The following is a 22,328-nucleotide window of genomic DNA, read 5'->3' as shown; positions in this document are numbered from 1 at the left end:
CTAACTTTAAATTACTAAACTGACTATACACAGTGACTATCAAATATAGACTTTTTATTTTCTGCGTTGAGATAACAACGTTCATCTTGTAACCAAAAGTAACACAGTAGGAAACCCACACAGTTAACAACCCATACCACATGGGTGAGGTCATTCTTGTTAAACTTCACCCAAACAAGAAGCGGTTAGAGGTATCGTTTAATAAAGTCTACTGACTTTTAATCCAAAATAAAACCCAGAAACAATCAATAGTGATTCATGTCCTATGTAGGAGAAAGAATATAGCCAGTTCTGTCTCTGTGAGATAGGCTACTTAAAGTCAGAGCAGTCACTTTGCTTTCTTCCTGGGATGTGAAAGCCTGCACCTTCCATGAGCAGAAACTCAGGGCTTAGAGAGCAGGAGAAAAGGACCGCTTCCTGTGCAGTGTGCTGTGATTGCCAGTACTCTCAGTGGAGGGCCTCCCGAGGGCCATGGTAAGATGCCACAGGAGTGGGGTGTGCTGAGCAGAAGCAGGCAACTCCTACAGCTTTTCCCAGTGAATCACTCTCAAGCAAGACAATAGATCTGATGACTTTAAATCAGCTACAGAGACAATAAAAGTTGGAATAAAATGGAAACCCTAAAATAGATCTAAAGTGTGTATGTCTGAAGTAAAATGATTTGATTTTAGAATCTATTTTTAGCTTTTGAGTACCTATAGAACTTGACCCATTTTAACACTCTATAACACTTCCATACATGGGATATGTTGAATAAATCTAATAATCTAAATTCAACATCTAATCATCTAAATTAGACATATCTTCACAGTCCTACACAAATTTTTCTTACACAGACATTGTGCAAGACAATATTCTTTAATGTTAGTAGAAGAGAATATAGCAGAAATAATGAATATAGCAGAAAGTTTCAATCCAAACTGTGGAACCATGTTTGTTTAAGATGCTGGCACAATACCTTTAAAACATAAATCAGCCATTTAGGGTTTAGGGTCACCACACACAATTTTCCTTGAGAGATCAAGTCTTGTGGCATGCCTGGGGAATCAAGTGGAGGCAGTAGTTGCCAGATCTATTTCTGAACCTCACCCAATGTAATAGGAGGACCCATGGGCAGCCAGTGGTTTAGATGCTTAGGATCAATAACAGTACTTTCTTCCTCTACCAAAGTATAGTTCATTTTCCCTGCTTTGCTTTTCTCCACTACCCACTCCTGCATTTTCACCTGACCAGAATACATGCATTTTTGTTTGAGGTTACCCAAAATACAGGGAAGCGGACTGGGCCCAATGGATAGGGCAGCGGCCTACCACATGGGAGGTCTACGGTTTAAACCCCAGGTCTCCTTGACCCATGTGGAGCTGGCCCATGCGCAGTGCTGATGCACGCAAGGAGTGCGCCCCCTAAGGAGAGCCGCCTAGCGCAAAAGAAAGTGCAGCCTGCCCAGGAATGGCGCCGCACACGTGGAGAGCTGACACAGCAAGATGACGCAACAAATATGTAGGTTAACCTAGAATACTTAAATCACTGAGAGGGTCACTTGGTGTAGATGCAGTCTGTGCAAAATATACATAAAAAATAGAAGACATGATTCTCTTGAAGGAAAGATACATGGAAATAAATGATTGAGGAATATGACAAAATTACCATTAAAAACAAAGGCAGGGAAGCAGATTTGGCCCAGCGGATAGGGAGTCTGCCTACCACATGGGAGGTCCAAGGTTCAAACCCAGGCCTCCTGACCCATGTGATGAGCTGGCCCATGTACAGTGATGATTACGCCCAAGGAGTGTCATGCCACTCAGGGGTAGCCCCTCGTGTAGGGGAGCCCCACGCGCAAGGAGTGTGCCCGGTAAGGAGAGCCGCCCAGTGCGAAAAAAGTGCAGCCTGCCCAGGAATGGCACTGCACACACGGGGAGAACTGACAAAGCAAGATTACGCAACAAAAAAAGAGACACAGACTCCAGGTGCCACTGACAAGAATACAAGTGGACACAGAAGAACATACAGCAAATGGACACAGAGAGCAGACAACTGGGGGGGTGGGGGGGGATGGGGAAAGGGAGAGAAATAAAAAATAAATCTAAAAGCAAACAAACAAAGGCAAATTAATGTTAGTAATCGAATGCAAAAATATCAAGAATAAAAGTTATCAGAATAAAAAGATATAGACAGAAATGATCAGTTTCGTGCTCTGGAATCTAAACAAATAATCGGGTCATGCAAATACTCACCAGATAGAAATAATGACACTGTTTATTAGAAATGCTGCACAAGAGCTTCTAATTTAAAAATGTGTCAGCTCAGATCTGTAGCCACTTCTCTTTAATAGTATGCACATACAAATCTATTTAAATAAAATATTTAATATTTCTGCATAATTATGGCAGGTATCATCTAGCTGAGAAATAGGATCATGTAAGTCTTGTAATAGGGCCAGTGCATATCATGCCCTAATGCTGATACCTATGCAAAATGAATAAGTAATGGAGTGGGGAGGGGGAACGTACCCTTTATGTTCTTGTATCTCTGGAGTAAATTGCTAAGTAAAATACAATTCATAAGTGACTATACATTGCCTTTCCATGGTTGATCAATTTTACTTTTCTTTCATTTCAAAATCATATCATTAGGGTATAAGATTATTAGAAGTGCTAATCTGTTAAAAAATATACACACTTAAAATATGTGGTATGTTATTCCTCTTATTTTGAGGATAGATGGAGACAAACACACACAGATGGTCACACACAGGCACTTTACCTGAAAACAACTATAGACTACTGCATGAGGGAGGCAGACATGGTCTTAGGAAGATTTTTAGATTTTTGTGTTTTTAAAAATTTTCTCCCATATACATTCAAAGTCTTTGTGATCAGATTGGAACATTATTTTTTTAGGTTTAAATTTTTTAAAAAACAAACTCGACACTTTTGATTCAATTCCTTAGACAGCAACTAAATAAAGTAATTATAGTCAAATTTGTGGTTTATAAAATAAATCAATTCCTAAGTTCACAAAAAGCTACAGTAATGTACAGCTTATTCAAACAGATAAAAAATTTGGATACAATTCATGCTTAATCATTAAACTGCACAAATCTGTGAGTTATCTAACATGTCAAGGAATCTGAATCCTAGCTTTAAGAACATGTGTGCCCTAGCAAATGGCAAGTCAAAAATTACATGACTGTCTCAAGCCATGGTTCTATATTAAGTACCACTTTTGAGTTTACCATGTTTTGGAAAACAACATGCATTTTTTTTTTCCATAAAATGCTTTTACTTTTAATTAAATGTCAAAGGCTACATTGAAGAAAAGAAGCCAGTGTGTAAATTGGTTAGTCTGAAATTCTCAATGAGAAAAAGCACCGTCCAGGTTTGCTGTAACTGATTGAACTTTCTAGTTACCTCTTGACAAGTGATCCATGCTGCTCTGGACAAAGCCCAAACCCTTCGCTGGTAACTCCACTGGCCTTCAGGCCTTCAACCATTAACCCCAGGCATCAATGTTTATATGGACTATATAGACAGAATAGCATTGATGGAAAAAACCAAGAGTTACATATGTGCACTCAGATGCCAGATTCCCTTCAAAAATGCTCTGTGTATTTCAGAATATAAAACTCCTGAGGAATGATTTAAATTCATGATGATGTCAATTTGATGGCACATTTCATAAACAGGCAGGATATTCAGTCTTGCATTACTATTTAATGCTAGATTGCTGCTATAGCTTAATAAGATATTCTCTAAATACCCCCAAACAGAAGAGTTTTGTTATAAAATGAATAAATAAAAGTGAAGCCCAAGAATGACTTAGCCAATATCTACCATAAGAAATACTGGGAAATTTTTTTTTTTCCTTTTTTGTGGATAGCACTTTACTGCCCCCTTTTGCACTTTAACATCAGAACAAGTCTTTATACATACTCTGAAACCAGAGAGATAGTGGGGTGTAGCTACAGAGTGTTAGGTTTATACAGAATTAGGTTACCAGATACTACTGGTTGGAGTAACAAGTAATTATCTTAAAACTTCAAGAAGTGGACCACTATCTTCTCACGGGCTTTAAACCTCCAGGAAGCAAGTTAGTAATTGGAGGCTTTAATTGCCATTTTCTGCTTTAACTCAAATGTGTATGTGTGTTGGAACAATTGCCTGTTTTCACAGGTGCCCCTTCTTTCACACTTTTCTAAAACAAGTATCATCTGCAACATGAACCTGATTTATTCAAGGAAAAGAAAAGGGGCATAAAAGCAAGGTTATACAATTTGGAACCATTAAAGTGTTATAAACCCAAGAGCTAGGAGTTGGGAAGGGGGGTGTACATTTCAAACTTCATACAAATGACAAGCAAAATCTTTTCAAGTAAAGGAAAGACGAGAAGCCCAGAAATTCAAATGCACGGTGAGCCTACAGGCCCACAAACCAGTTCAGCAACTCTTCAAGGTGACGCCTGACAGTATTGTGCTTCTTCATCTATGGCCTATGTGTACATTTGAAAAAGGGAGTAAAACTGCAGTCTAAGTTTTATTTATAAAATTCTAATCTGCAATGACAGCGAGAGGACCCAATTTTTGGCCCAATAACCTCAACTCCTAATTGAGAAAGTCTCCGTGTGCTGTTGTGTACATTTCTATTCATACTTAATCCATTTCCCTCTGTCATTGTACAATTACTATACAAGTCAAAATAATATTAAATTTCACAGAAAACAGTACTGACAATTGAATGAAAACTGACTCCTTTTGATGTTAATCTTGTTTTTTATGTACGATATAATGCTCAAAACACTGGTGGTTAAAGTATATTTTATTTTTAAATGGTAAAAGAAAATATTCTCATAGCTTAAATATTTTTCAGGAAAACACAGTATTTATTTAATTCTTACCTATGCCACAATTTTCACTGTAATAAAAACCTCCATATCACAAAGAAGCACACATATAACAAGCGGAAATTGAAAAATACATCTTCTACTTTGTATAAACCACTTAATAAGTCAAACTAAAATTAAGTGTGTGATGCACAGATATCATATTTTTCCCCCACAGGTAACAGAGACTAATTGATCTCTGCCGTGAAATTAAAAAGAAAAAAAATATATACCTCGAAACAAAAAAGGAGACGTCTTTATTTATATAACTGAACTAAGTACCTCCTCATCCTCAAAACTTTCCCCCCAAAATTATTCCATGGATTTTGTAGCTAGGTAAGGTGAAGCCTGGGGATTTAAAAAAGTAAATCTAGGACTAGGACGCTATAGTGTGCAGTGAAAAAGCGCAAAGGGGAGTAACTTCATTAATGGCACACTTTGTCATGCTGGCTCTATCATGCTAGCACCATTGCTGAAGCAAGTATTTCATAACCCTCAGAAACAAGGAGAGTTCACAGTCTCCTTTCCCAACTGTACTGTGTTTACACCCGTACCGTCTTGTTCCAAACCATGCTTTTACCAAGAATCTCTTAAGGAAGGTGGAACTCTTGTTATTTATAGGTAAGGCACCCAAAAAAAAAAGGCTTTCATATGATAAGATATTCAAAGGGCTTTTCCAGCTGGTCTGTTGTTTTAGATATAAATGTTCCAATCCATTTGCTCATTTACGTGAGCAAGAAAATCACAGAGATGAAAGGTATACATAAATCGTACAGAGAATAGCTTGGCATTTTAAAAACGCTAAGAAACGGAATTAAACTATGTCTTACTTAATGCATGGCAGTATTGTGATGTAAAGTTTGGGTGCATGCATGTTTCATATCCAATCCTCCTCTTCCTCTCCCTCCACCATCACACTTTTTTTTTAATTTCAAAGAATTTTGCCTATTTAGAAAAAATGTTTTATTAAAATGGAAATCTCTCCCATTTTGTGGTGACAGTAAGAGTGGGCTGTAAAAGTACACAGTCAGGGAATCCCACTCCTGCTCTTCAAATTTGAGTCTGAATCTAAGGATAAAGTCTGTCTTGCTTACTGCTGGATCCCAGCACCTATGAGAGTGCCTTGTGTAGAATGGGTGCTACGTAGGTGTTATCGTAATTGAAGAAGGAATAAATTAATAGGTAAAATCTTAGAGGAGATACAATTCTTACAGTTTCCTCTTGATGTAAAAAGATATTCTCCTTAGACCAGCACACAAGAAACAGATACAGCATATGCAAACAATGAGGGGGTGGGGAGAATAAACAAATCTTAAAAAAAAAAACCTTCTTCTTGCCGTCAAGCATAATAAGCCTAGCAATACAGTTTTTAAGGATGTGTGCAACTGCCTTACAACCAAGTATATGGCTGCTCCAAACTGGAAGAACGCTGCCTCCTTGACACCTCCTTCTTGCTGGGCTCCAGAAGAGGGGTCAGGGATAGGTCTGCTGTGGGCGGATAATAGAGGAGACACTTTCCTGCTCTTTTCACAGGCTTTAGGACAGCTCATAGAGTACAGGAAGACAAAGAGGGAAGAGAAACAAAGCAGGCTACAAAACAGCCAGGACTGTACTGCTAACATAAGGAAGAAAAAGGAGAAAAATCTTGAGTTATTGACTTCCTTTACAGATCACCCCAAAACTGTGTATCATACAAATGTGAACTGTATCCCATTGTAATTTGACAGGCAATATATTTATTTCCTGCCCAGTCACCACATGCAGCCTGGAATTACCTTGACCAAAACCAATAAATACTATAAAGTTATTTAAACTGGCTGCTACACAACTAAGCTGAAGTTCATTGGACACGAAAAAGCTAAGAAGATGTACTGGGGCCCTGAAAGGAATTAAGATGTGGTTGTTAGAGAACTATGGCTGCTTGGGTTGTAGGTAAGCAGATAAGCACTGGTGAAAATACAAATGCAAGATGTATCACGCTTAAGTCAAGAGATGGCCATATACGAAGAGAGTAGGTCCACCAGTATTCACCACATAGCTTCCTAAAACAAACTGCTCCAAACATGTAGAACATCAAAAGCCAGATGGGCTGTACTGAATGAATCCACAGGCAAGAAGCCAGAATCCCAGTTTGCTGTAGAAATAGGCCTGGACTTGATTTGAGTCTTCTCAGCTCTGACAAGCTGGAAGCTGGCAGAGATCCCAAAATCCAAAATAAAATGGCATTTAATTGTGACTACACTCTAAAAAAGATGTCATACTATCTTCTTATCTTGACACACGCTGAGCATCTAACCAAATGTAACTCTCAACAATCTGACCTCTTTATCTCCCAACATGAAACAATCAAATTTTTAACTCTTTAAAAGGAAAATGTTTAGAGCCATAATACTCAATAAATGTATTAATACTATATGTTGTAACAGCTGTCTAGTTATCCTTTAAATAGGGCGCAATTATTCTGTATTCATTGGGCATAGTCTTGTTATATCAAAGATTCAAAGGATCTATTTATAATTGGAAGTTTATCATAACAAAGAGATTATAAATCTAAATGGACAAATGAAGAAAATGGATAAATGAAGAAAAGAGATTATAAATCAAAATGGACAAATGAAATCCAAAACTTTTTTTGTCACCCTATATGTATTGCTTTGAATAAGAAAAGAGTTAGATGATAACTAATTGCTCCATAAGACAGCATAAAAAGGAGACGCAAAGCACCTTAGAGAAGGGACTTGGGACCAGAGAACCTGAACTTGGATCCATACTATACCGTTATTAGCTACGGGGTCTTAACCAAATGACTTAACCATTTTTTGCCTCAGTTTCCCTGCTGATATTATGGGGATAACAAAAGTACCTCCCTCATGTGGTTAATATGAGGACTTAAGGAATCCACATTTGTAAAGGTAGCTGAAATCAGTGAGTTAGCCATCCCATAGGGTCTATTTGTTTTGTTTGTGGGATTTGCCACAGAGCTATAATCGGATATATAAAATAGTGTAGCATGTTTATGGATATACACTTTATAGATACACACTGCCTTTAAGCTGAAATATTACTATTCTCACTTGCTAACTATTTTCATTTCAGAGATCCATTGTGACTATGTTTAGAGACACCTGTCATCTTTCAAGACTCAAGTTTCTCCTCTGTTAGAATGGTTTTTTGACGCCCCCCTCCCTTCCAGGATGAACTCTATTCCCTTTTTCTCCATGTTCCCACTGCAGTCCCCACAGAGGCACTGTCAACACTGATTGTGTTTGCTTCCAACAGGATTCCCCTCTCTTGGCCTTAGAATTTAATTGTCTTGAGGGTAAAGATTGTTCTTTGTCTTCTCAGAGCCCAGTAATGGGCCTAACAGTTAGTAATGACTGTTTAATGAATCAATAAATTATTCACCACGAATGATCTAGATGATCCCTTACACGGGGAAGGGGAAGGAAGAGGAAGAGGAAGGAGACAAAGAGGAGGGTAGATAGGAAGAAGAAGAATGGGGAAGAGAGAGCAGTAAAAGCAAACAGCTTTTAAAAGTATGACTTTGGGAAACGGCTGTGGCTCAATCAGTTGGGCTCCCGTCTACTATATGGGAGGCCCTGGTTTTACATCTCGGGGCCTCCTTGTGAAGGCAAGCTGGCCCATACACCACGGAGAGCTAACAGCACCGCAGAGAGCTGAAGCAGCAAGATGACACAACGAAGGGAAACAAGCAGACACAGAAAGAAAAAAAAATGCAACGAATAGACACAGAGAACAGACAGCAAAAAAAAAAAAAAAAGCCACAAGGGGGGATAAATAAACAAATCTTTAAAAAAAAGTATAATGACAATGTTGAGTTGTTTTCTAAAAAAGTTTGATCTATGGCAATGGCTCTCAAAGTATGGTTCTTTAAACAGCAGCAACAGCATCAGCATCTCCCAGAAGCAGATGAGAAATGCAAATTTTCAAGCCCCACCTTAGACCTCCAGAATCAGAAATTCTGGTGGCAGGGCCCAGCAATCCATGTTTTAACAGGCTCTACAGGTGATTCTGATGCCCTAAGGTTAAGAAACACTGATCTAGGATAGCTGTCTAGTAGCAGGTGATATATTGAGACAAGGGAGGCATCCAAAAACATAAATCTGGTTGTGTCTGTTCATTCAACTAATACTGGAGCCAGTACTAAATTGAGACTGCCAGAATGTAAAAATCCTTTTCTATGCCTTTTACAAATAGGAGGGTAATGAAGGGGATTACGACTTGCATATGAATCTTGACGGTGCACGCTAAAATGTTCTTTCTAAACCCAAGGTATCTAACTACAAAGTTCTATCTAACTACAAAGTTCTGGTATTACAGAGGGATGATTTCGGGAAGTTTTTACAACACAAAGAGTAGGAGCTCATTTAGAGGGAATTGTGAACATTACTGGACAGTCCCTTATAATGAAAATTCATATTTTTTTCCCATAGAAAAAGGTAAATTCAAGGCCCACAAGAACCAATTTTTACTTTAACTGTACCCTAAATATAGTTCTGATAGTTAAGGCAAAAAATGACATTTTCTAACTTTTTCTACAGTTAGATATATTCTCAGCCTTGAACACAATTTACCCTTCTCCACATACCCGTTAGGCAATTCTGATACAGGGCAAATGCTTTCAGACCACAGTATACTAAATTAACTGATGAAAAGAGCAAGGATTGAAATTCTAAAGAATGTCATCAGGTTCTATAATGGCTCTGTGGCTCTGGTTTCTCTGCTATAATGCAAGAGGCTTGAAAAGATCATTTTAAAGGACACTTCTGGCTCTGAAGGTCAGAGATTCTATGATATGTACACAAGTTAGGTATTCTGCAGACTGTGGATTGGGGAACAACTGGTAGGCAGCCCACACCACATACAAACACATAAACAGCTAAACTAAGCTACAGACTAACTTACAGGCAACACAAACACGCTGACCCACTGCTTTCAAAAATTTGGGTAGCGCTCATTACTCCCGAGTGGTAGGGGAGTGGTGTATGTGAAATGAACAGATTTATGCCTTAGAGGCAAGATGAATTTAGCTAGCAAGTATTTGTTAAGAGTAATACAAATACTGTAATTAAAATTGGGTGCAACCAAAATTAAATGGAGAAAACAAAGTGGGTTGTTTTAATTATTGTATAGAGAAAATATGAAGAATCGCAGTACTGAAAATAATGATGTTTCCAGGTATGTCAGACCACCATTCATTCACTCAGAGCACTCTGAGTGTACCCACCACTGCGTGGTTTAAAGTTTACCTATTTGTGCTTTGGAGAATAGGGAGAGCAAACTATTAATACTTCATAATTTTTCTTCCGTATTTTGTTTAGAGAACTGCTAAGGGAAAAAGCAACTTATTTTCCTTTAATGGAGCTTTCTTCTCCCATTTTTGTTTTGCTTTTTTTTTTAACCAGCAAGTATGCATTCACAAACCACAAAATGCTTTGGATTGAAAGTACATATTTGAATTTATACATAAAAGGAAAACATTTTAATAGTTTGGAGCCACTGCTGATTCTCAGCTGGAACAACAGAAATAGGTCTGCCTGGCACTCAGTGTGCACGGAAACATTTCATAATTGATTACCTACTCTTCTCACGGCTCTGCTAGATCTACCATCCTTATCTATAATACTTCTGAAACATGTTAACACAGGTAGAACAGAAAACTAAACTTTGGATGGAGGACAGTTAGTAAACAAATGGCATGGCTTTCCTGCATCATTTCTTTAATCACTTTAACCCTATTTCTAATAGAAAGCTGGAGGCCAGGGCAATTCAGCTTCTTCTTTTGTCATTTGCCTGCCATAAATATGCACCAGTCCTCATTTGAAAAGCTGAAGGAGGCCGCAAGCTTGCTGGACATTTATCATGCTCTGTTCCCTGCTAACAAGCAAATACTTTAGTTGAATAGGCCATTAGCAATCATTGTCAAATGTAGAATGCAAGGTGCTTGGATGTGACCAGCTTGTAAATTAGGGGTATCCCTTCTCTTTGATGATCTGGACAAACGAAATGCATCTTTTGATATAGATTCCTGGATTAAATTAGAAAGGAAGGTAAATGTATCAGGCACTGGGTAGGACATGTCTATGTGCAATAACTTTTAAATGTTTTTAACTGTGAAGACTACACAGTAATAATATAGTAATAACGAGAAAAATAGGCAACAAATACAATGTATCTCTAGCTCAAAACAGACTGTCAAATCATCTGTCGAGAACGAGGAACAAACTCAATGAAATGGGTCTAAAATTGAACATTTAGGATTTAAAGGAGACTTTTCTCAAACACTAGCAAAATACAGAAGTCTAGAAAGCCCCTATGTTGCTGTTAAGAACACAGCACTGAATTCTTCTTTGTAAAACACACCCCAAACCCACTCCATCAAGAAAGACACTTGTGGTGTTCATAGCCTTCAGGATTTTCAATGTCTTAAGAGTTCCAAGTCCCCCAAAGAAATGCTAAGACTCTTCTGTAACACCAAATAGGAGGCAATAGAGCAAGTATTTCTTTTCTGGCTTGATCCAATTGCGGATGTAACTCTGCGTGTAACCCAATCACGGACTCAATGGCTCATTTTGTTTAATCACTAAAATGGAAAGTGTGGAAGGCAAAAACAAAAGTCCAGCTTACTTACAAGTTTGTTTGGGATAGAGAAAATAAGATTCAACAGCGTGAAAGTTGTTTTTTTTTAACTTTACAGTTGTGGGGCACCAACATTTTCATAATCTTATACACGAATTAAACCCATCCCATTCCAAGCAAAGGTTGTGGCTGACATGTACAAGTAAAATTAAGCCTACTAGTTTTGGCATATTGGATTACTACTAATTTGAATTAAAACTACATTTCCCCTTTTATTTATTTTATTATTTTTTTCCACGGTAGGAAAGACGAAACTCACAGGAGAGTTATCTGACTGAGGGAGAGGGACAATGTGTAATGTTTACCTTTGCTTCTCCCATGCAGTGGGAGATTGAACAGGGTCTGAAAGATGGCTGAAATCAAAAGGTCTCTGTTTTCTTTTCAGATAACCCCAGCCCTACCTATCCCCTCTACTCTCTGTTCCCTCCCAGCATGTCCCTGCCTGAAGCCCAAATAGATTAAGGCAACAACCGGGAAGTGCAGTTAATCCTACAGAATGGCTGCCGCTGCTAGGCCAGGAGTTAAAAAGGAAAATCTTCCAGGCCCTAACAACTGCAATGATCTGAAGTTTTAATCAGCCCCAATCTCAATATATAAAAAAAGGCAGTCAATGAAATCTACCTTTGCCATATTATCCACCACCAATGAGCAAGAACTGAGCAGCTTTTCTTTACTGCTTTAACCATCCCAGGCCACAAGTAGGCCTTTCATACTTTCTAATCCCAGTTTCCAAGTCTGCATGGTTCTCACATAATACCCACCAGCCTGGAGCAAGGGCCTCGGTTTCTACACCCTTTTCAGAGACGTGTCATTTCTAACATCAAGCTAATCTATATGTTGCCATGGCTTCACTCTTTATCTGCCTTTACATCTTATGAACTGCATGGATTTACCACATTATTTTTATCTGAAAGACAGAAAATGGTGGTTTTATTGCCATACAATCAGATTACTGCTGCTGGTTTCTCTATGCCTTTTTACCATACTTCAATCAAAAGGGATCAGTTTCTTTATACTCTGCCCTTGATTTACATTACATCTGTAAAGACCTAGTCTGGGTTGTAATCCCCTTATTAACTATGACCAGGGTTGATTTGCCTAAAAATAAAAGCAAATTGTGTCAGACCCTTTCACTTTGTTTTTGATTCGGAACTACAAAATGGATTACTAAAGAAATCTTCAGAGTTCACACGGCTAGTATAGTACTGAATTTAAAATGAGAATTAAACAAGTTAAACAGGGGAGCCATGTCAACGGTTTACATTTTCCATCATGGGAGAAGGGCTGAATTGCTTATGTCTTTGTATTCTTTGGCTTTACAGAGACAATGAAGCCACAGGAGTTTTTCCAAATTGTTCGAACACTGTCCCATTTACTATCCTTCCTTCTTTGCTTTTCTTATATTCCTCTCCCAACCCCATTCTAATTCCCCCCTAAAAAGGAGGGGCAGGAGGGGGGAGCTACTCCCTGAAAGAGCTAATTCCTGACCAGAAGCTTATAGTTCTATGGGTTCTGCATATTTTAATCAAAATATTTTAAACAGTTGAACACTCCTATTTAAGGCTCTACACCGCTAAACAAAGGGTGAGCTCATAAGCAAATCTATGTAGATGTATGATAAGTGACCTGAAAAACAGGTTCTTTATGTCAGCAGCAAAGGCAGGCAGAGATTAGGCAGACATGAGTACTATTTTAATCACTATTTTTCTTAGAAGAGCACTTCTTTTTTCTTAATTTGCAATTAAATATTTTTTAAAAATAAAGTTTTCTCAAAATGTTAAAGACAAATCTTTCCTTAAAAAATTTGATTAGGGTCTACAAGCTGTATTTCCTTTCCCGTGCCACTCCCATTTCTATGACGCATCATTGCAGTCATGCTGGGATCTCAAATAGTTTCCCATTAGATGAACACTCTCTGAAAAGTCGCTCTAATTACATGTCACGGTAAAGCTCCTGTGATCTACCTAAAATACAGCAGTGTAGGACAGGGTAGCAGTGATTCAGGTCCTTCAAATGCAATGTCCATCTGAAGGTAATTATCACACTGATCCACCAGAGGATTTACCTCAGTTAAGTTTACAGGTAAGAGGTTTTATAATAATTACTAAAAATAATATGCCAATTAGTCTTCAGCTGACTGTACTATGGAGAAACCATTCCAACACATAATTTGCCAGCTGGTCTCAGAGGCTCTGGCTAATTCACCTGTCCTCATGTTAAGCCCAGGACTCAGAATCATTTAAGAATGTTGGAGTCATTTGCATGTTTTTGAATTGGTACAAGTGTCAACAGCTATGCTTGAGAAAGATTTAGAATCAAGTGCTTAACAAATCATCTTAACCTCCAGCTCCTGTTTCTGAGGCTTGAAGCTATAATTGCTGAGGTTAAAAAGTGCAGTCCCTGGACACATGATTCCCAAATAAATTCTTGTCTGGAAAGAAGGCTACCAAGCATGATCGGAGATATCGCTTTAGCTCCCTCTTTGTGCTCTGCCTGGCTCAGTTGTCCTGTGAAACAACGACAGTCCATTACCTACAGTTTATCATCCTGACAAAATGTGAGGAATGTGGATGTGAAAGCACTAACAATTCCACCCCTGGTGCTTTGTTCTTTTTTCTCTCTATATTAAAACCGACAAGATTAACCCGAATGCAAACTGTGGAGCATAGTTCAAGGGGCTATTCAATCAGTGGTGAATGTGCATTTGTTTACCTACAAAAATAAGAATTTCAGACACAATGGAAGGCAGGCTGGCTTATATATGTTATTGAATGGACTGTTTAAACAGGACTATCCATTGTAGTTTATTTTATCAATCTCTGACAGGTCTGTATTTATTCAGAGGCTGACTGTGGTGGAGTCCATGTATTATAGGTTATCTGGATATTATCCAGCCATTCTTTTATAGCTCCCTTCGTCAATCCACATCAGGAATTCAGTATTATGTAGAGAAAAATTACACGGGAAAAGAAAACGCTTTGTTATCTAAGTGGTACGTGGTGTACAGGAATAGCAATGCCTTGCCATAAGAAATTAAGGCTTGATTGAAATTTTCAACAAAGTAAGTGTGATTCATTCTAGAACACCATCCCAATATGGGTTTGCTCATTATAAAGAGAAATTAATATAAAAATAAAGACCAAATATTTTATTTTGGCTTTAAAAACACCATGCTTGGAAAAAATTGTTCTACTGAAATGTTCATTAGAAATGGAAGCTGAGATTTGCTGTTTGCTCCTGAATGAATTTTTTAAAAAGGCTTACACAACCTAAATGGTTATAACTGACCCATCTCTACCAGAGCCTATCAATGTAATGCTAATAATCTAACAGGGCAGCCTGTAAAGTTTCAGTATATAAAACTTCTTTTGATTATTCCATAAACTCTCAGAGATGGGGTGTGATTAAAGTAGTTACGGAGACTGAATTTACAAAGAATTTTCTGGACTCTGTATCCAAACAGCTACTGCATGTTCCCTATGTTCACCACCTGCTAAAAAAGCTGACCTCCAAGTGAAACAAATCTAATTACTGAGAGTTGCTTCATTACAAACGAATTGTTTCATACTTCTTATAAACAAACGTGAAACTTCAACACATTTGATTACGCTCCTGCAACATCATATTTACTGATTGAAACTTTTTCCTGGAAATAAATATGCAACTTCCTCAAATAAATCAACCTCCCTGGGCACCGGGTTTTTTTAAAAATCATTATCAAATTTGGAAAAGACTCTTTCATGTCACTACTCCAGGAAAAAAAAAATGTCTAATTTTTCAAGCTGGCTTTCAGCTGTATACTTTGTAAGGAAGACCTTTTCCAGGAACAAATTATCTAGAGCCCTGCGGGCAAACTATTATAATGAGAATTTTAAAAGAAATGCTACTCTGGAGGACTGGAACAATCACACCTGCAGTAGCATCAGTACTGCAGGGAGACAGGCTTCTCCAAAACACAGGCCTCCAGCAGGTCCATAAACCTGTGGCTACAGTACTGAAAACTAAAACTAATTTGAATCATCCGGATGGTGAACAAATATCAGTCATACCCCGCTCCCCAAATATATTACAAAAAGAAGATACACATTTCTACACCTTAGGGTGAAATAATTAATCAATCTACCTTTGATTCCAAGTAGGAATTTCTAATCCTTCTCACACAGACTACAGTTAGTAATAATACGAAGATATATTTACTGAGTTAAAAACTGAAGGGATTGACGGGAATTTCTTTTAACTAGACTTAAGTACAAAAATTATATCATGGTAGAAAAAGGAAAATCAGCACCCAAGGAGGGCCCATCAGTGAAAGTGAGAAGGAGGGCTGAGCAGGCGGCCAAGGGGAGCGGGAGGAGGAGCAGGTCTGGAGTCCCGAGCATTGCGCATGGAAGAGTGACCTCTGTAGGAAGAAAGCGAGCACTGGCTCTGGCCTTGCTGCTGCCGGGCTCCCCCTCCTTCAGTTCCCGCTCCCACTCCTGCTCTCCTCCCGCTCCCTGGCCTGCCTCTCCCGGACGCCGCAGACCAGCTAAAGCGTTCAAGGTCCCGGGTCCAGTGTGCTCAGGCATCACCTGGAGCCTCAGTGTAGATCTCACTGCCAGTACAGCAAACAGAATATCTTACACTAAAAGAAAAAAAAAAAAAGTCCATACAGAGCAGACAACATGGAAGGAGATTGTATTAAGTAATATTGAAATATGAGCAGTGTTTGAAAAATGCCATCTAGCATCATGCAAGAATTTCTGTTTAATCCAGTTTTAAATAGTCTCTCACTCTTTTAATTGGGAATTCTTGGTTCACACTTTGGTGAATTTGATATTTGCCACTTTCAAGAGAGTGGATGAAATTCCTTAATTACTATGTGATTTCTAAATCAATCCTCCATCTTTTTACTCCTAAATCCATTCCCAACTTACTCCACTTCAATTAGACCATTGACTTTCTCCTTATGTCGAATACTCCACGAATCATTTAACGTCTCCATACTTTCCCCAAGTTTCCCAAGGCTAAAAAAAACCCATGGTTCTATAAACATTTTTGGCTGTAACTCGAAATGTGTCCCGGAAATGAGGTAATACGCAACACTGAATGCACAGGTGATTAATTACGAGTCATGACCACATATATTTAGAGATGAGTCGCATTTTCTAAATTCTGAATTGACTCTGGCAGCCCAAACCCAAAGTTACTCTCTCCACAAGAACTAGCTTTCTTCCGGCTTTGATAAAAAAGAAAGTCTAATCCCAAAGGATCCTTTCCTGCCCACTCTCCCCAATCGCGAACGGCCGCAGGAGCAGCTTACTGGGTAGTGCCCTAAGCCTTTGCAGAAGCATCCTTAAAATCACGTTGTTCATCCGGACCACCCAGAGTCCGGGGCCACTGATTTATAACAGAGAGAGGCGACGTGCTGAGGGCTCTCCGGGAGGCGAAACCTACGGCACGTCTCCAGGGCGGAGGGACTCGCCGCCCAAGTTCCCGCTGCAGCAGCCGAGCTGGGGCGCGCAACGCCGCGACGAGGCGCGCGGGCTTGGAGACGCTGCCAGTGTCGGCCGCTCGGGGAAGCGCCGGGAAACCCAGGGCTCCCCTTAGAGGGTTCGCTCCCCGCCGCACGCCCGGAGAGGCCCCAGGGTTTTTCGGATGGCAACATGCCCGCCTTTTCTCCGCAGGGCGCCAGCCTCTCCACGCCAGCCAAGAATTTGTGGCCTTTTTCTTCGCCCTCGAAAAAAACCTTAGGGTCAGGTACCGCCACCGGACACCTTCCCGGACGTGACATCCAATCCGCCAGAGGCTTTTAGGGCCCGGGAGCGCCAGGGGGTGGGGGTGGGGGAGCGTAGGTGGGGAGGGTGCCCCATCGGGCCGGCGAGCAGGCTCGAAAGCCCAGCGGGGTGTCTCCACCTAGTGAAATGTGGCGGCGACCGGGTGGGGGCGGCGGGAGGCGAGGGCGGGGAAGGAGCGGGGCCTCCAGAAAAAGCCTCGCTCCCCGCGGCGGCCCGACCCCGGCGGCGGAGCAGTGGCGCCCGGCCCTCTCCTCCCCTCCCGACGACGCGGCGCTGCGGACTCCGGGTCTGGGACCCGCGGCGGCCGAGCGGTGCGGGCGAGGGTTGAGGGAACCGCGGACGCAACTTACTTGGAGTTCGAGGAATTCCAATAGATGGGCTCTAAAACTATGGATCTGGAGATCGCAGTTCTGCATAAAACCATCAGAACACCCCAGCAGTACTTCCACACGGAGTCCCTCCTCACCGCCATGGCCACGCCGCTCCCAGCTCCGCGCGACCTCCGGTCCTCGGAGGGCCGGTGCGGGGGCCCGGGATCCCCAATTCTCTCAGGCAAAAACCGGAGAAAGGCCGCACGACCCCGCCAATCCCAGGCGACCTAGGGCACGACCGGCGCGCCGGCCGGGCCTGCTTCCAGCGTCTCCGCGAGCGCTCCGGCTTCGCTCGCCCTCCCGGGGCCCCTCAGGGCGCGAGGCGGGGGCCAGGGCTCGGTGCGCGGCGTCGCGGCGGGCTCCGGGCTCGGGGTCGCGGTACCGGACGCAACTTGGACGCCCGAGTCCCGTGCGGCTCCAGGGTGCCGGGCGCATCCACGGCGGGCGCGCTGGCGGGGCGTGAAGGGGCGAACGGCGCGTGGGGACTTAAAAACAAAAGGCAGAAGACGAGAGACGACTCGGGCGAGAGGCGCGGGGCGTCGCGGCGGCCGGGTCGGGGTGCGCGCTCCAACCCCGGGAAAGGGCCGCTTCGGACTATAGATCCAGGGGCGCGGGCAGCGCCCGGAGTCCGCGGGAGCCGCGTCGGCGCGCTTCCATCTCGCTGTCCTCGGGAAGGAGGCGCCGGCGCCGCGAGGCGAGACCTCCGGAGCGTGCAGGAATCTTAATTCTCGCTGCTTGTCAGGAACCTGCGCGCCGCGTCCCCGGCCCACGGAGGCAGGAAAGAAAGAGAAGCTCCGTCCTTGCTTGCAGACGGGGGCTCGCTGCTGCCGCCGCGGCCTCGGCTGTTCGGGGCGCGCCCGCCGAGATCAGTGTGCGTGTCTTTGTGTGTGCGGTGCGTGCGCGCCGGTACCCGAGGGGCTGGGCGCACGGCGGACTCCGCTCTGGCCGGCTCCGGGCGCCGCCGCGCGAAAGGAAAGTCAGCGCGGCCGGCGCGCTGTCAGAGCGATATAAACGCGGGTCCCCGCCCCGCTCCGCCCAGCCCATTGGCCCGCCGCGAGGGAGCCGCAAGCTGGTTGGGCGGCCGCGCTGTCCGTCAGCCTCCCCCGGCCGCCGACATTCGATCTCCGCGAGGCGGGGCCGCCGTCTGACAGGTAAATGCCCGCCCCCAGCCCGCGTCCCGGCCGCCGGCGCGTCCGGGATTCCGAGCTCGGTGCGGAGAGTAGGCGTTGCTCCTATTCTCGATCTTCTCGTTCAAGGGGGCGCGAACTCACTCGTTGGCAAGGGGGCCTCTGCACAACCGTCTGGGAAACACGGGTGGGGAGGACATTTAGAAAGAGGAACGACCCGAGGAAACGGAGGGGCGACCCGTCGAGAGGCCTTTCCCTGCCCTGCAGCTGCCCTTCCCGCGCCGCAGCTCTCTTCTTAGCACCATGCCTTTATTTTCATGCAACTTTCCTAGCTTTAATAACTAGATAACTTAGAGGTGAAACTAACTTTCACAGAGTCGTAGGCAATGGATCGACTCGATTTTTTCCTAAAAACGTGCTTCCTTCTGTACAGGACTTTTACACATCTTGCCCTCCCCGGCCCCCGCGCGCACGTATACACACCCATCAAATTATTTGGCTCCCTTTGCCGTTTCTCACGATGCTTCCTAATGATGGGTTTGAAAATGTATTTTGTTACAAAACAATCAGCTAGGGGCCTACCTAAGTCAATAGGGCCTGGAAATGCAAAACGACTTCAAAGGGAGGTGGCGCCGGAATTCACAGCAGATAATTAGGAGCTCTCAACCTGGGCGTGAGGATCCGCGCCCTCCCGCGTGTCAGATTGTGTGCCACTTTCTCCCCTCCAGTCTTCTCGTGGGGGGCTTTCTCTTCAGCTCCTCGCTTTGCTCGGGCAAACAGCACCTTGTAGGCTCTCACTGCAGACGCAGTCCCGACAAACGCGAGCCAAGGTTGGCTTTCTCCTTTAATTGGCCTCTGTGAGACACTCGGGCTTTCCCGAAGGTGACCGGGAATTCAGAAAGTGACGGAGAAAAATAACGTGTAATGCAGAAACCTATGCATTTGCTTTTATTATTCAGCGCCTCGAAATCCTAAGTAAAGAGGTGGCAGGAAATTCTCTTATTACTTTGATTCTGTTAAGTGCTTGCAGAAAAAAAAAGCTTTGAAACGTCTCGACCACGATCTGGAGGCGCGCTCAAATCAATGATTTTCCGCGGACGCACAGTGCCCACTAGCGACCATTTTTACTTTTCCGTTTCTTGGGAGGACAATAGTCTACAAACCCGGAACCAGTACAAGGCGGAATCTAATCAAATCAGAAACTCCTGAGGATAATCTTTTACGATATCAAACAGCAGGAAACAACATGGTAGAAATAAGGCGTACTACAATCAATTCAGTTTGGGGGTGGGAGTGGAAAAGAAATATGCTGGTATACTCTCACATGGTTTAAAAAAATCCTTTCCACACCAGGATCTCTTTATATTTTAAACGCAACGCATCGGACGGTATTCCTACAAATTGCATTTCAATCCTTTAGTTGGCCAAATTGGCCGGTAGAGTAAATTTAGAAGTTCAACTCAATCTGGCAAAACACCGTGCTTAGATACTAAGTTTTTTTCTTTGTAAGAATTTTTCTAAGAGTTTTACGATGTGTTAGTTTTTAAGTTTTCGGGTTTTGAAACATTAAGTTAGCGTACATTTCAACTAGGAGTGTTCAAAATTTTTGTAAAGGCTAGTTTGTTTTGAAAACATAAGGAAAGCGAGGTATTGATAACGCTCATATTCTTTTAAAAATATCCTTAAAACTTTATATTTCCGTAGTTGCTAGTTTTAAATAAGCCTTCGAGAAAATTAAATTTTAAATACGGCTCAGAGACGGTATAACTATTCGAAGTCACTGGCAGATGTTCACAGGAAAGACTAAGAAACCAAGAGGTTACCCCCAATTTGACAAAGGTAAAAAAGGACTAGTTTTTAAAAAAGAAAAAGAAAACATCTAAGGAATTCATTTGAAATCAATATAAAGTTAGCCTAGCGATTTTTAAACGAAAACTATTTCAACACCATGTTTTAAACTTTTGTGAAATTTTAGTTGTGACCTCTTAGCTTGCCACATCATCTCTTCAAGAAAACTAGAGGAAATAAATGACATCTGCATTGTCTGAAAATAACCCTGGCTTTCAAAAATATTTTCAATAAATCAGATATCCAAAGCATTTTATCCTAAGAAAAATTTAAATATAAATTTCTACATTGATTCCTTTTCAAAACAAAATGCGTATTTGAGGGGAAAAAAACCTACACATTTAAGATTTCTACTGAATATGGTGTGTGAATGAATATGCATCGACTTATTTTCAATAATATGGATTGGTGACCAGCTGAAGAGACTGTGAAACATCAGTCTTAACGCTTCAAGATGTCAAATTTCCACTGTTGTTCAGATACTAATTTGGGAAGTTAATCAAGTCACTTGAATCTACTACTGTTGTACATTTATCGTGCCAAGGGAAAAGTGTCATACTTGCATGTACAAAGGACCCCAAAACTAAGATAAACCAAACCAAAGTTTACTGGATTTGAGCTTTATTTTACAACTCATTCTTGAAGAAATTTAGGTCTATTTTTGGAAATCTGTAGTTTTACCAGGACATATTTAATCTCGTATCAAAAAATGAGACTTCAGCAGAGTAAGTTACTTCAGTTGTTTTCCCAATATTGATGAAGTTTCTAAGTCAAATTCATAAAACAATTAGGAATTTAAAAAACTAAAGACTTGATTATAAAAGCTGAGAGGTATTAAACGTAGGAGGGGGGCAGGGAATGTAGCTCGGTGGTTGAGTGCCTGCTTCCAATATTTGAGGTCCTGGGTTCAAATCCCTGTCACCTCCTAAAAAAAAATCAATAAAAAATAAATTAAAAAATGAGGGGGGCAAATATGAAAGTTGGATAGTTCCAGTGAAAAAACATTACAGGGTGAAAGAGATGTGGCTACAACAGTTAGCACCCACCTCCCACATGGGAGATCCTGGATTTGGATCCCTGTACCTCCTGAAAAAGAAAAAACAGGCAAAATTTAAAAGCCAACTCAGGGAAGCCCACGTGGCCCAGTGGTTGAGCGCCAGCATCCCACATACAAGGTCCCAGGTCCAGGGTTCAATCCCTGGCCCCTAGTACCTAAAAAAAAAACAACAAAAAGATTACAAGTAACCCAGTTTGCTCAATAAAATACATCTTACTGGTTCCTAAGCATGTTTTCATCTTTATAACTTATGGTAGAGTACTTATGGTTGAGTTTTTGTATTCCTTATGTACAGTATTCCATCAATTTTAAGATGTACTTAAAAATATATAATGTAACTTCTGCAAAAACAGAAAAAAAACCCTATTTAAATGCAACATCATAGATAAAATTATAGAAATTTAATACAGATTATTCATTAAATGTTGTCAAAGTCATGGACTTTCTATAACACTGTAAGTCGCTCCTGACGTACCCTTTTGCTTCCTAGCTTTGATGTAGTTTATTTCATACAAATCACTGAAGTTTTGGTAAATCACATTGTGCTCAATTTAGGCTTGGGGGTGGGGGTGGAGCAGTGGGTAGCTTTCTGACCCAGAATAAAATAAAGCCC

General features: G+C 41.6%; 1 protein-coding gene across 1 annotated transcript in view; it reads right to left on the bottom strand.

Annotated features, from left to right (window-relative positions):
- The window catches only part of EFNB2 (ephrin B2), a 46,079-nt gene extending 28,252 nt beyond the window's left edge, over positions 1 to 17,827 (bottom strand). The window contains exon 1 of the mRNA XM_004458376.5: positions 17,663 to 17,827. Coding sequence (XP_004458433.1) covers positions 17,663 to 17,784 — 122 coding nt within the window. The 5' untranslated portion in view covers positions 17,785 to 17,827. The remainder of the gene's footprint in view (positions 1 to 17,662) is intronic.
- Between the last annotated feature and the right edge of the window lie 4,501 nt (positions 17,828 to 22,328).

This window comes from Dasypus novemcinctus, chromosome 15 (genome assembly GCF_030445035.2).
Source record: "Dasypus novemcinctus isolate mDasNov1 chromosome 15, mDasNov1.1.hap2, whole genome shotgun sequence".
Taxonomy (NCBI): Eukaryota; Metazoa; Chordata; class Mammalia; order Cingulata; family Dasypodidae; genus Dasypus; species Dasypus novemcinctus.
The sequence above is the reverse complement of the archived record's forward strand: the minus strand, read 5'-3'. Positions and strand labels throughout refer to the sequence as shown.